The sequence below is a fragment of the Scomber japonicus genome, chromosome 12 (genome assembly GCF_027409825.1).
Source record: "Scomber japonicus isolate fScoJap1 chromosome 12, fScoJap1.pri, whole genome shotgun sequence".
NCBI lineage: Eukaryota > Metazoa > Chordata > Actinopteri > Scombriformes > Scombridae > Scomber > Scomber japonicus.
Window position 1 is genome coordinate 28,707,121 of NC_070589.1, and position 13,723 is coordinate 28,720,843.

Sequence of the window (13,723 nt, forward strand, 5' to 3'; positions counted from 1 at the left end):
CTTTCACAAGCCTTTCCCCAATTTGTTTTCTTGCTCCCTCCCTTCCCTCTCATCTGCATCCCACCCTCGCACCTCCCTGCTTTGTACATCTAATGTATGTCACTCACCCTCAGAGCCTCTTAGACCTTCACCTCTTTGTATTCTACCGAGCGAGTCAATCTTCAGCATTAACAGAGATCAAACTCATTTCCACTTTCTTCTCATTCTCCCCGCATACACACAAACACACCTCACACACTGCAGCGCCTGACACGATTAGCGGGTCGGCAGCGAGCTCAACTTCGGCCACGCAAACCTGTCGATTTGACGGCATCTTGAGGGAGATTTTTTTTTCTTTTTAAAATCAGAAGAGAGTGAGTGAGGGAAGGAGGGAGGGAAAGATAGCAGGGCGAAAGAGGCAGTGAAGGGTGTAATTGGTCGAAGGAAGTCGGGCGTGGAGAGCATTGTTGGCTGCCTACTGTACCACAATCTATCTCTTTTTATTCATACTCTCTCTCTCTCTCTACTCCTCCCTCGCTTTCTATAACTCCCATTCTCACCTGCTCCCTCTATATCTCCATCTTTATTCCTCTGTCTCACTTCTTTTCATCTACACCGCCTATACATAGGGTCAAAAGTATGTGGACACACCTGCTCACATACTTTTATTCTGGAGTTGGTGTTTTTATGGTTAAACCTACAATCCTGTGTTCCAATGACGGGAAATCTTGATGATTTTTCTTCCCTGCTGTCCTCCCTTTCTTTTTTCCTCTATTCACAGCTCAGTCTATTTTTTTTACCCCTCACTTACCCTCACTTGTCCTCCCCTCCCCTTTTTTTTCTCCTCTTCTTTCTCTTTCTGACACGTCTCGCTGTAGCTCCATGCTGATAGACTATGAATATCAAATACCTGTGCGATCGACGGCGCTGAGACTGGCACAGCATGGAGGAGGAGGAGGAGGAGGAGGATGGCAGGTGTGTATATATGTATGTGTGTGTTAAAGAGTGAGCAAGTGATAGAAAGAGAGAGAGAGAGAGAGAGAGAGAGAGAGAGAGAGAGAGAGAGAGAGAGAGAGAGAGAGAGAGAGAGAGAGAGAGAGAGAGAGAGAGAGAGAGAGAGAGAGAGAGAGAGAGAGAAGGGTGGTGTACCGTATATGCGTCTATAGGTAGATATGCGTCAGTACAAAACACACAACATCAGGAATACCCATCATAAATGTCATCCTCATACACTGTAGATGTACACACACACACAAAAACACACACCACTGACACATGCCATCTATAGCATGTCGGGGAAGAATCGATCAATACACACACACACACACACACACCACACACACACATATAATCCACTTCTCACTCAGTGTCCAAAACTAATCAGCTGCCCCCTTTTTCTAGCACTCACTCACTCTCTCTCACTCACTCTCTCTCTCTCTCTCTCTCTCTCTCTCTCTCTCCCCTTCTCGGACAAGTCAAACTCTATGCGGCTTGCTCTTCAGAGCTCCACAACCCACTAGAAACCATTTATAACCTCATCCAACTCCAAGCAATTACACCACCAGCTGCTCCCAGTCACTCCACGTGTGTGTGCACTAGCGTGTGAGTATACTTATGTGTGAATGTGCAGTGGGGTGCATGCATCTGAGGTGTTGTGCTTGTGTGTGTGTGTGTGTGTGTGTGTGTGTGTGTGTGTGTGTGTGTGTGTGTGTGAACTGCTCCATTTAGCTTGTGTGTTTTCGAGTTAGTAACGTGTATAAACTTCTAGTGTAGTCTATGTAATTGTATACTGGGAGGGTGGCTGTAGTGTGTTGTATGTGTGTGTGTGTGTGCGTGCATATGGTCCAGGTGGCAGCTTGAAACATCACTTTAATTAAACCGGAGAGCCTGTTCTGTGGCAGAACGGCCCTCTCTGATTGACTCGTATGTGTCACCGGCGGGCCGGTACAGAACACAGAAACAGCATCGAGCCTGCTGCCATAAAGCTGCAACCATTAATCACTGCAGCTATCCTATTGCGCTAATAATGATACAAAAGTTATGTAACTTCAGTAATGATTCATTGTTACCTTAGCGATGATGACACTAAAGCTATTATGCACCAGAAGAAGAAGTGATAGAGGAGTTATATTCAGATCCTTTAATCAAGTAGAAGTGACACTACAAGCTAAAATATATTTGAATGTAGTTAAAATACATAAAATGCAATCAGGAAATAAAAATGAGCTGTAGCTGGTCGAGGTGAAGCTACTTTGAAGTACTTTGGATACTGGTGGATAAAATAACTGGTAATTATGGCTGTCGGGTGAATGAACTGGAGATTAAGGAACACATTTAAGTCAGAAGTGTGAAAATGTGAAATGTTCTGCAGTTAAAAAGGAGAGAGTAGTACGATACCTCCACTCACACACTCAAACACTTACTGTGTAGATAAGGAGGCTTGTCACTAAATGCTTGAAACTGCTTATTGTGAGTAAATATGTTACTAATTTAATTTATATGAGATATAACCACTATTCCAGTCAATATTGTTTAGCTTTCTTTTTCTTTTTTGCATTTAAAATAACAGCAAACCAACTTCGTCATGTACTGTAACTGCTCTGGTACATGTGCTTTGATATATATGTGAGACCCACCTGAACTCCCAACCCTCCTTTTAGTTATCTATTTATTTATTTTCATAATTTTTTTTTTTAATTGTCTTTCTTGTTTGTATGTATGTGCTGTTGCCATTCTTGTAAACGGATAAATGGTTCCCTCATTGTCTGATCTTGTATCTTCTATTAATGTACAGTATGTGGAAAAAAGGAAAAAAACCTTCAATAAACATACCATGAACAAAAAAATAAATAACAGCAAACCATTACTTTTGCTTTGAATTGCTGTACAATCCAAGCTAGGTATTACTTTTCTATGAAGGTTATGGATTCAACAGATTTTTATTCCAACCAAAAAAAAAAAAAAAATACAGCAGCTCCTTTTACTCCTTAGACTCCTTTAACCAGAGAGGAGCATTGATCTGTGTATGGAGTTGTTTTCATGAAGAAATGGTTGAAATACATCCTCTTAACCTTGATGATACATGAATGATGAACACAGCTCTGCAGTCAATACTGGTTTTGTATCTTTCTACGTCTTTTAATATGAAATGTGCTTCTGTGTTGATGATTGAGTCAAATATGGCGCCCCTGCACGTTAGTAAAATAGCTAATTATCAGATAATTATGCAATAGTGAATACTATGCCCTTCTATGGCTTATTATTGTAAGACAGTAACTATGATGAGTCATGCATGGACAATATTGTGTTTTGCTCATTTAGATACACAAAAAATCTTGCACTGAGACTACATCAGCTGTGTCAAACTCGTTTTCATTCAAGGGCCACATACAGACCAATCTGATCTCATGTGGGCTGGATCATTAAAAAGGAAGCAAGGAAAATAAGGAAGGGAAGGAAGAGAGAGAAGGAAGAAAAGATGGAAGGAAGGAAGAAAGGGAACAAGGACAGATGGAAGGAAGAGAAGAGAAGAGAAGACAAGAAGGAAGGAAGGAAGGAAGGAAGGAAGGAAGGAAGGACGGGCAGATGGAAGGAGGGAAGGAAAAGAAGACAAGAAGGAAGAAAGGAAGGAAGGAAGGGCAGATGGAAGGAAGGAAGGAAGGAAGGAAAAGAAGACAGGAAGGAAGGAAGGAAGGAAGGAAGGACAGATGGAAGGAAGGAAAACAGACAGGAAGGAAAGTGGGCCGGATTGGATACCTCGGTGGGCCGGTTCTAGCCCACGGGCCGCATGTTTGACACCCCTGCTCTACAAGATGCCACACAAACCTATTGAGCTATTAAAAAGACATTTTAATGACATTGTTGAGATAACACACCGTCATTCTCTTCTCTATGTAACATTTATGATGCGTCATCAGCAGCCAACACATGTTCTGCTATGCTGATTGCTGTATCACACCGTCAAGAAATGCTACATCATTACGCCGCGAACGTGCTAACAGATTGCCGTTTCATAACAGCTTTATGTTGAGAGAAGAGAGAGGAAACATGCACGTGTGATAGATAGCATCTTGGCACACTGTTGCTGCATTATTACTACTGCTACGGCTTGCTGATGGCTTTTCAATATAGCGTAGCAGTAATTTTCCATAAGCCTGCGTGTGACTAATGGCGTAAACAATGAAGCCGAATGTTCACGTTATGGACCCATTATGGAACTATCAGGGCAGGCATGTAAAGACGGATGCCTTTGATCAGTGCTCTATTGTAGAGGCCAGGTGTGGGGGAAAGAGGATTTGCTTCTTAAAGTGTGTCTTAAGTGTGTGTGTGAGAGAAAGAGAGGGGAAGAGAGGGAGAATGGAGTGAAATAGAAGAGATGGAGAGAGGTAACAAAGACGGATACAAGAGAAGTACAATGAAATTTGAGGGGAATAGAAGGTAAAGCTGCTGAGAGACAGCGAGAAGTGTTTTGTTTCTACACACCATTGGTAAAGCACTGAATTGCGGAGGAGGAAGGGAGGAAAGAAGGAAGGAATGAGGAAGGAAGGACGGAAGGAAGGAAAGAAGGAAGGAAGGAAAGGAGTAAGGAGAGAGGGAAGAAGGAAGGAAGGAAAGAAAGAAATAAGTAAGGAGAGAGGCAGGAAGGAAAGGAGTAAGAAGGAAGGAAAGGAGTAAGGAAAGTAGTAAGGAAGGAAGAAAGGAAGGAAAGGAGTAAGGAGGGAGGGAGGGAGGAAAAGAGGAAGGAAGGTAGGGAGTAAGGAAGGAAGGAAGGAAGGAAGGAATGGAGTAAGGAGGGAGGGAGGGAGGGAGGGAGGAAAGTAGGGAGTAAGGAAGGAAGGAAGGAAAGAAGGAAGGAAAGGAGTAAGCAGGGAGGGAGGGAGGGAGGAAAGTAGGAAGTAAGGAAGGAAAGTAGTAAGGAAGGAAGAAAGGAAGGAAAGGAGGAAGAAAGGTAGGGAGGAAAGAAGGAAGGAAAGAAGCAAGAAAGGAGGGAGGGAGGGAGGAAATGAGGAAGTAGGGAGGGAAGAAGGAAAGGAGTAAGGAGGGAGGGAGGACGGAAAGGAAGAAGAAAGGTAGGGAGGAAGGAAGCAAGGAAGGATGAAGGAAGTGAGGAAAGAAGTGTAGAAGGAGGGGAAGAACGAAGGAAAAATTAAAGGAAAAGGAAGGAAGGAAGGAAGGAAGGAAGGAAGGAAAGAAGGAAAGAAGGAACAGTCAAAAGACCCGGGGTCAATTTAACCCGGGAGGACAACAGGAAGCTTAAATGACTCCCAGTCTATTTGTGCAGCCACCCAAAATATCTCATTTGCCTTCGTCGCCTTTCTCCCTATATAACAGCATAATGACCCAAGCTGGTGATGTCATGCAGCAGTTACCTCAATCAGCCAATGGGGTTTTCCACTTGTCACAGGCTGTCTTGGATGCTAAAGGGAGCAGTCAAAGGCAACAGGTTAGACACAAGAGCCCCTGAACACACCACTACTGACAATGACTTCGTGCAGGTATGTGATGAGAGACAATCTGAGCCAAAAATACACAGTGGAGTGCCCGAATGACTAATAATAGAGGGTCAAATGTATACATGTTATGGCAGCAGGGTTGAAAAGTAACACATTTTACAACTAATTAGGTAATGGGAAGGTTTAATACTCTAAAACAAGAACAGGGAATGAGTGACAGTTTTAGTCCATGTGCTTGAAAGCAGGATTCAACACAGCAGAGAGTGTCACCTCGGCTAATGACAGCCTCTAGTGGACTGCTTTAAAAAAAAAATGTGGGTGATTTTTGGGTCATTGGACCGATTTCAAGAAGTGAGTGCTTTTTCCACTTCAGTTGTTGCATTTTGTCTGCCATGTAACCCTCGATAGAGCTCTCTCTGTCTCTCTCTCTCTCTCGCAGGATGAGTCATGCCATGCCAACCTCTAAAAAACCCCCAGCTGGAGTGCCAGCAAACCTGCGGGTCTAAAAGCTTCTGCATATTATATTCAGAGGATTTTTTTTGTGTGTGTGTGTTATTAATTGCACTTTTCTTAACCCGAAGAAAGAGATGCAAAATTAAATGAATTAAACCATTATAGTGAGAAAAATCAACAGATATTCTTCAGCTCCATGAACAAGCATTCAACGCAGCATGTGTTTGTAAACCTGCATTCATTCGCCTCTCGTCTCCTCTTCAGAACTATTTTTTTCACGTCCAACTTTTACACCAACTTTTGATTCTCTATTCAAGCTGCCTGAGTGACAAGTTAACTGCATTACACCATAGACTGTATAAAAGAAATGGACGTAAGATCCATGACGTCACACATTGGTTTGTGTGACTGCTGCTTGGAAGCCAATAGTTTCGAATCTAGGCAGCGCCATCTTGAAAATTTCAGGTGTGCATGCTGGGAAAAATAAAAAAACGGATTCTACTTATATGGGCATGGAGCCATGGGTGGAAGTATGGGCGGGGCCAACGGCGGAGCGGGGAGGTTGCGATTGGTTGCGAAGGTTCCTAACCCTAACCCTAACCCTGGTCAATCAACCTGTCAATCAGGACGTAGCCACGCCCTAATGCATTCCCTGCTTTATCGTCACATATAAAATCAGGGAGGCCAAAATGTCCCAAATGAACATCATACTGCATTGAAGAAGGCTTTAAACTAGCGATTGAGACCATAAACACATTTTGAAAACGTTTACTGAGGTTAGAAATCAAGTGAGAAGTTGGTGAATTCTCCATTGACTTGTATAGAGACGGTCGCCCCCTGGTGGCCTTTTGATAGAATGCAGCTCTAAGTTACTTCCGCGTTGGCCTCATTTCAGAGGACCAGAACTCCCCGCATGCATTACAAATTTAAACAGCCTTTGTATTTGTAGAAGGGAGGAATACTTGTGACATTGATAACATTTTATAGATTAATCAACATCATATTATTCAATCATGAAAAAAGGCATTAGTTGCTGCCCTCCCTCTCAACATCCACTCCATCCTTCATCTACTTAAAAGGTATCTATTACTAAAAGAGATGATGCCTACTACTAAAACCTGCCCTGTTCTCTTAGAAGCACACCCTGCATCTAAAGCTGTACACCATCACAGTGCCTCTGCTGCTGTTCTTTTTGTTGTTGTTGTTGTTGTTGTTGTTGTTGGCAGCGAGATGTTTAAAATGAGACGTCTGACAACAGATAGAATCTGAGAGGCACTGAATCCATTATGCCTGTCGATGTTCTGGGAAAGGGTGAGGAGAAGAGACACACATCTGAAAGTGTGGAGTTCGGAAAGGCAGGAAAGGAGTGAGGGAGGTGAGAAGAGAGGAGACAGAAATGACCATGGTGCATTTCTGTCAATCCAGCTCTTGTCTCTGTGGTTGCATTGATTTTTTTTTTTCGGAGGGGGGGTAAACATCCAAATAACAGAAAATGAAACATTTCTTAAACCTTTTCTTAAGCCCTTAACGCTACCCGAGGCAATATTTTTATCTACAGTGCACATATATACCTGTTTTTAGTCTATGTCTGCATTCACTGTGATACCAAGGATTTACCTTATTTGTCAAAAAACAAATCCAGCTGTGTGAAATGATTACAGATGTGGTATTGCCAGGAATTGACTACACACTAAATTATCTACTAAATAGCAATGAGCAACCAGAGAGCTGAATTACTGGATTTTTAATTCTCATTGTATTACTGTATGTTGAATGTATGTTTGGTGTATATTCTTTAAGTACATACAGTAAGCATAATGGGAATTTCCCCCTGCAGGACAATAAAGTCTATATTATCTAATCTTAAGAAACAAATGAAGACAAAGACATAACTATTCATAAAGTCCTTTTTAATTCAGTTATTCTCATTGCTACTAAGCCTTTGGGATGGCTCAGTACAACGCTGTTTGCAACTTGACAACTAAAAATATGCTATTTCCCACAGAGCTAACAATTCCCACTTAAACTGCAGTTAAGGTAGAAGGACCACTCCAGGCTGTCTTCCTCTGTATTCATTGTATTACTGATGCAACGACGCACGCCGTCTTTTCCAGAATGTAAGCACAGATGCGATACGTGCCAGCTGCAGTCGCATAATCGACCATGTCCTACTGTAACGTTTCACTATGATGAGGACCATGCACACACAGCTGGCAGATGAGACCGCCAATCAAATTAACTGGCCAATTACACGTCTAATGCTGCACTCCAAACGTAGCCAATTACCTGCACTCAGCCAGATATAACCTGAAGGTAAGGCCAGATGTGGAAAACGTTAAGTCTGCGGTTGTGAAAATTACAACTGGAGCTCGAGCTATGGAAATGGAGAATTATGGAAATGTGAATGGTCTTTTAATATGAGCAGTTAAGACCGATGAGCTTTTAACAGCTGCCGTGGTGGAAAAAGCTTTTTAAGACGTGTGACGAGCAACGTTCAGGCCTCTGAGACCGGACTGTAAACGCAAAGATACACAAAGATCCTAACATACATTTTCTTTTCCATTCCTCCCTTCGTTCCTTCCCTCCTTTCCTTCCTTCTTCCTTCCTTCCTCCCTCCATTCCTTCCTTCCTTCCTCTTTTCCTTCTTTCTTCCTCCCATCCTTCCTCCCTCCCTGCTTTCCTTCCTTCCTCTTTTCCTTCCTTCTTCCTCCCATCCTTCCTTCCTTCCTTCTTCCTTCCCTCCTACCTTCCTTCCTTCCCTCCTTTCCTTCCTTCCTTCCTTCTTCCTCCCTTTCCATCCGTCCTTCCTTTCTCCTTTCCTTCTTCCTCCCTCCCTCCCTCACTCCCTCCTTCTATTTCTTTCCTCTCTTCCGTCTTTCCTTCCTCTATCCCCCTTTCTTCCTTTCTTCCATCCTTCCTCCTTTCCTTCCTTCCTTCCTTCTTCCTCCCTTCCATCCTTCCTTCCTTTCTTCTTCCTCTCTTCCATCCTTCCTCCTTTCCTTCCTTCCTTCTTCCTCTCTTCCTTCCTCCCTCCTTCCCTCCCTCCCTCCATTCCTTCCTTTTTCCTCCCATCCTTCCTCCTTTCCTTCCTTCCTTCCTTGACTCGAGGACAACAGGAGGGTTAATAGGAATGATATATGAGGTCACATATGTAAAGCGCCTCTATCACAGATGGTCATCGTGTGTCGAAGCTGTCAAAGTTTCTGTTTCACATTGGGCACTGAGAAAGCCGCTGTCAGCTCCGTCGCTATTTTTCTCCCCAATAAAGTGAATTGCAAAAAATAAATAGAACATTTATTATTCATCTCACATATTAGAGTGAGTTTGCAGCAAGAAGGCCACACAGACAACCTTATCCACATCCAACAAATAAAGCAAACTCCCATGTGTTTCCACCTTTCGCTGACAAATACAGCTCTGTGTCGAGTGATGGAGCGAATTATTCTGTAGCACAGCCGTACAGATGAACCATGAAATTGTGATTTGTAAGAGCAACTCTGGATGTGGATTAAAATTAGTGTCACATTTATATGCGTGACTAGTGCACTGAGCTTTGATTGACCAGCTAGTTTACTACCCAGAATGCATGCATAAAACATTGTTTCTATCCCGACTGGAGTGATAAAAGTCTGTGTTTTCTCCTCGCAGAGATGAATAACATCCGTGTAGTTCTGGGCTAAATGAAGGAGTAAGGAGTTGTTAACGAGGAGGAGGTGGTGGTGGATTTGGGAAGTGGGGTGTAATCGCAGGCTAGTGTTGGAGGTGGAGTCTTACCAAATCTCTGGGGGATTGCATCTGGGGCTCGGCATTCTAGAGGATGAAGGGGAGGGGAGAGGGGGGGAGGGGGAGGAGGGGCAGAAGAACCAAAAGTAATCAAGTAAACATATTTATTGACAGTAACAGTAAAAAACTTGAACATATATGATGTTATGGAAGGGGGGAAACTTATGGATGAGTGTGAAGCAGTGTGTTGAAGAAATGGGCATGCAGGATAAAATGATGACTCAGCAGGTGGGAGAGTTGTTAGTTTAAAAAGTACTCCCTAAAGCAGGGGTGACAAACATACGGCCCGTGGGCCAGAACCGGCCCACCAAGGAGTCCAATCTGGCCCACTTTTCTTCCTGTGTTCTTTTCCTTCCATCTTTCCTTCCTCCCTCTTTTTTTCCTTCCTTCTATCTGTCCTTCATCCCTTTCTTCCTTATATCTCTCCTTCCTTCTGTTCTTCCATGTGTCCTTCCTTCTTTCATTCTGTCCGTCCTTTCTTCCTTCCTTCCATCCTCCCTTCCTTCCATTTTTCCTTTCTGTCTTCTTTTTATTCCTTCCTTCCATCTTTTTAATGATCCGGCCCACATGAGATCAAATTGGGCTGTATGTGGCCCTTGAATGAAAATGAGTTTGACACCCCTGCCCTAAAGAATCTCTAAATAGTTTCCCCTGACTGTCCAAGTGCTTAAAATCAATATGAAAACACATCTGAACTGCAAGAAACTAAACACAATGCCGAACTCCGCAGCAATGGAGGTATATTTAGATCAATTCTACAGATCAACACATTTACCAACTTTTTATTTTATTACAAATGTTACCATAGCGATGCAACAGGTCTGCAGGCTATATTATAGGATTCACAATGACATGTTAACCAGCCCAATCTGCCCTTTTGTGGCTCCTGCTTCTAAAACATACTGTTTCCCTTTCACTAGCGGAGAAGTTTTTCCACATTTTCACCATCACAGCCCTCTTTTCTATGAGTGACAGCTACAGAGCTTTCCATATATAGAGAAACTAGGGCTTGGTAGTATGCTAATTACTACTAGCAGTCACGCGCCTGTCAATTTAGAATAATTCAGATTCACTAATATACGCACAGTGGTGAGAACATAATTGGCCAGTGTGTATGTGTCATGAATTTGATGGTAATTTTGCATGTACATTCATTTTGGTGCACACAATAAGAACATTTCTACTCACATATATTAGTAAATGAAACCCATTGAATTGATCCTTTGGACTTTTTTGCCCTGGGTTTTGCCTTTCAGGCTGCCCCAACCATCTAATTGGTGGAGCTTAACAGAGCTAGATGCAGCCTGACAGGACTCCATGTAGACAGTACTGCAATCTGCTCTGTGTGAACCTGTATTTTAATTGAGCTGGTAATGTTCAATTATAATATTTTCTCTAAAAAGACATCAGTAAATCACTCAAAAATAAGATCATAAAGGTTAGACAGAGTTTTTAGGTCTTGACTCTCCACTAATGAGGGCTTAATTTTAATGAATTAACAGTTTAGCAGTTCACATGGCATTTCATTTTCTTTCTCAATAACACATTTCACTATAATATGTTATTTTCAAGATTCATTTAGTTTCATACAAGGGACATAATTAGTTGTGCAGCTTGCCCAGTAGCTGTTTTTTTAACTTGCAGCAGCAGGCGACACCTGTCCAAATGTCACAACAGCTGTGACTTTATTTTAAATATGCTTTCAATATACTGCATTAAGTTTAATATATAAAGCTTAGTAACTGACACTTTTAATCTGTACTTCAGTGCTAAGAAAAGGTGTAATTTTTTTATTCAAGCTTTAATTTAACCATCTTTTTTTCTTATTTTACTGGTGCATAATATATGTGACAGTTGTATTGTTTCCTCTTCCTCTCCAACCCGTGAAAAATGTGAAGCCTAGCCCCCAAAAGCTTTGGATAAAGACTGAAGCTGCTCATTTTGTGCACTGGACCTGATCTCCCTCGAGTCCCATCTCAACCCTTTTATATCACCCTCTCCAGCCTCTACAGCTGATAACCACACATCAAATAAATTCTACCATCTAACTACCAAGTACGCAGAGTCAGCCAGACTTAAAGCACCACTCTAATCCAAAGATGAGTATCGACCAGGCCAGGCACTTCCTCTCATCTAACTTCACCCGTGGCGACAGCCAGCCAATAGCCTCGTCTGCATCCCTCGCTGTGATAATTGTCACCAATCAGCCGTTTGATTGACACTACTTGTTTGCGAATGGCTGCTTTTGCCTCTAATGGCCCCGGTGACTGCTGAGGGTGCTGGGAGAGACCATTTTTATGATAACGGAGAGGGGGGGGGGGGGGGGGGATGTAAGGGCAGTTTGGCGATATAACTCAAGTTGATATTCGATAGGGTGTATGTTAAAGCCAGTTAGTGGAGTAAGAGAGATTAAAAAAAGAAGGAATCATTGACTACTGCTGTACTGCTCGATGTCATTTAAAGCTTGCTAACAGCCAGCACTGTTCAAACTTCCCTCGTGTTAAATAAATAAATAAATGAATAAACAGCACTTAAGCCTCGATGTTCCCGCCCGCTTGTTTCCATCTCAGCCATTACGAGCTTCACTTCTGAATCAAATAACATTGCGGGGTAGAGCTCCAGATGTAAAACGTACAGCACATCAAACCTGGTTTTGTGCAATGATAATTAAGTAGAACATCTGGTTCATCATGTTAAAACACAACCCTGAGAAAAGCAAACAGCTGTAACGACGGTTTGCATGAATCACTGGAGTTATGAACTGTGAGTGGCGTCGGGCCCAGACTGAGTGACAGCAGAAGGGATCCACGACACCAACACATAAAAGATCGGTACAGTCTAGTTTGTATTGTGATGTGTGGATGGATGGATGGATGGATGGATGGAGGATGCTGGCTGATTGATATTCAAGCCAAGTGTGTTGTCCCCCCCCCCCACCCCAACTCTCTCTGCCTACTACCTGGGCCCTGCGTGTGTCTATTCATCCCCACATCCATCAATCTAGTAAAATCAGCTCTGAGGCAAAGATGCAGAGAAAGATGGAAAATACAGAGAGACGGAGAAGGTTACCTAACAAAGTGAGAGGAAGAAAAAAGGGAACGGCTAAATGAGAAAGAGAGGAGCTGGGAAAGTGGGGAGGGGGGGAGGGGGGTGACAGATAAAGAAAGACAGAGATGGAGTGAAAGGAAGTGGAAAGGAGAGGGTGAGAGAGATAAAGAGAAAAGATTGAGCTCTACAGGTTTCCCTCTCAGGCTAGTCGCAGCTTGATAATGGAGAGGAGTGGGGGGGAGTGGGGGAGGTGGGGGGTGGGGGGCGACGGAGCGGGACGATCAATCTGCATGCTCAGCTAACGTGTTGTCTTAGCTGGGAAATGAGACGACAACATGGCACTCACTGAGGGGATTAACGGCACTCGTGACAGACACAGACACTCTCTCTCTCGCAGGTACAGTATGCATGAGCGCACACACACGCGCACACACACACACACACACACACACACACACACACACACACACACACACACACACACACACACACACACACACACACACACACACACACACACACACAAGTGTGTAATCTATACTTATCCATGCGGGATGAGGGGACTGTATATATGTCATGATGCGAAATGTGTTACGCTGACAGGATGAAGAGTTAAAAGTGATGTTCCAAGAGAGGTGGAGAGAGCGAGGCAGAGGAAACGTACCACTTCTCGGGGGAGGAAGGTTTCCTCTTGGCGCATGACCACCAGCCCCACGGCCCCACCCATGGGCGTGGCCCTGAGCAGAGCCACCACCTCCTCCTGGGTGCGTCCATTCAGGTCCACTCCAGTTACCTGTGGGGGTAAATTGTTGGATTTGTTAATTTCCCGTCAAAGTACATAAACAACTAGCAAAGTTATTATAGTTTTGAAATTTTCTTTAGTTTTTATTTTTCTTTAGTTTTTCAGTTTGCTTTTTTATTTCAGTTTAGTTTTAGTTAGTCAACAAGTGATTTAGTAGTTTTAGTTTAGTTTTATTTTGAAGGAATTGACTAGTTTTAGTTTAGTT

At 43.0% G+C, this 13,723-nt stretch overlaps 1 protein-coding gene across 1 annotated transcript in view; it reads right to left on the bottom strand.

Moving 5' to 3' along the window:
* LOC128369481 (partitioning defective 3 homolog) overlaps nt 1–13,723 on the bottom strand; it is a 328,222-nt gene that overhangs the window by 138,040 nt on the left and 176,459 nt on the right. The window contains exons 11-12 of the mRNA XM_053330529.1: nt 13,381–13,509; nt 9,660–9,695 (exon numbers count right to left, since the gene is read on the bottom strand). Of these exons, the coding sequence (XP_053186504.1) occupies nt 9,660–9,695; nt 13,381–13,509 (165 nt within the window). The remainder of the gene's footprint in view (nt 1–9,659; nt 9,696–13,380; nt 13,510–13,723) is intronic.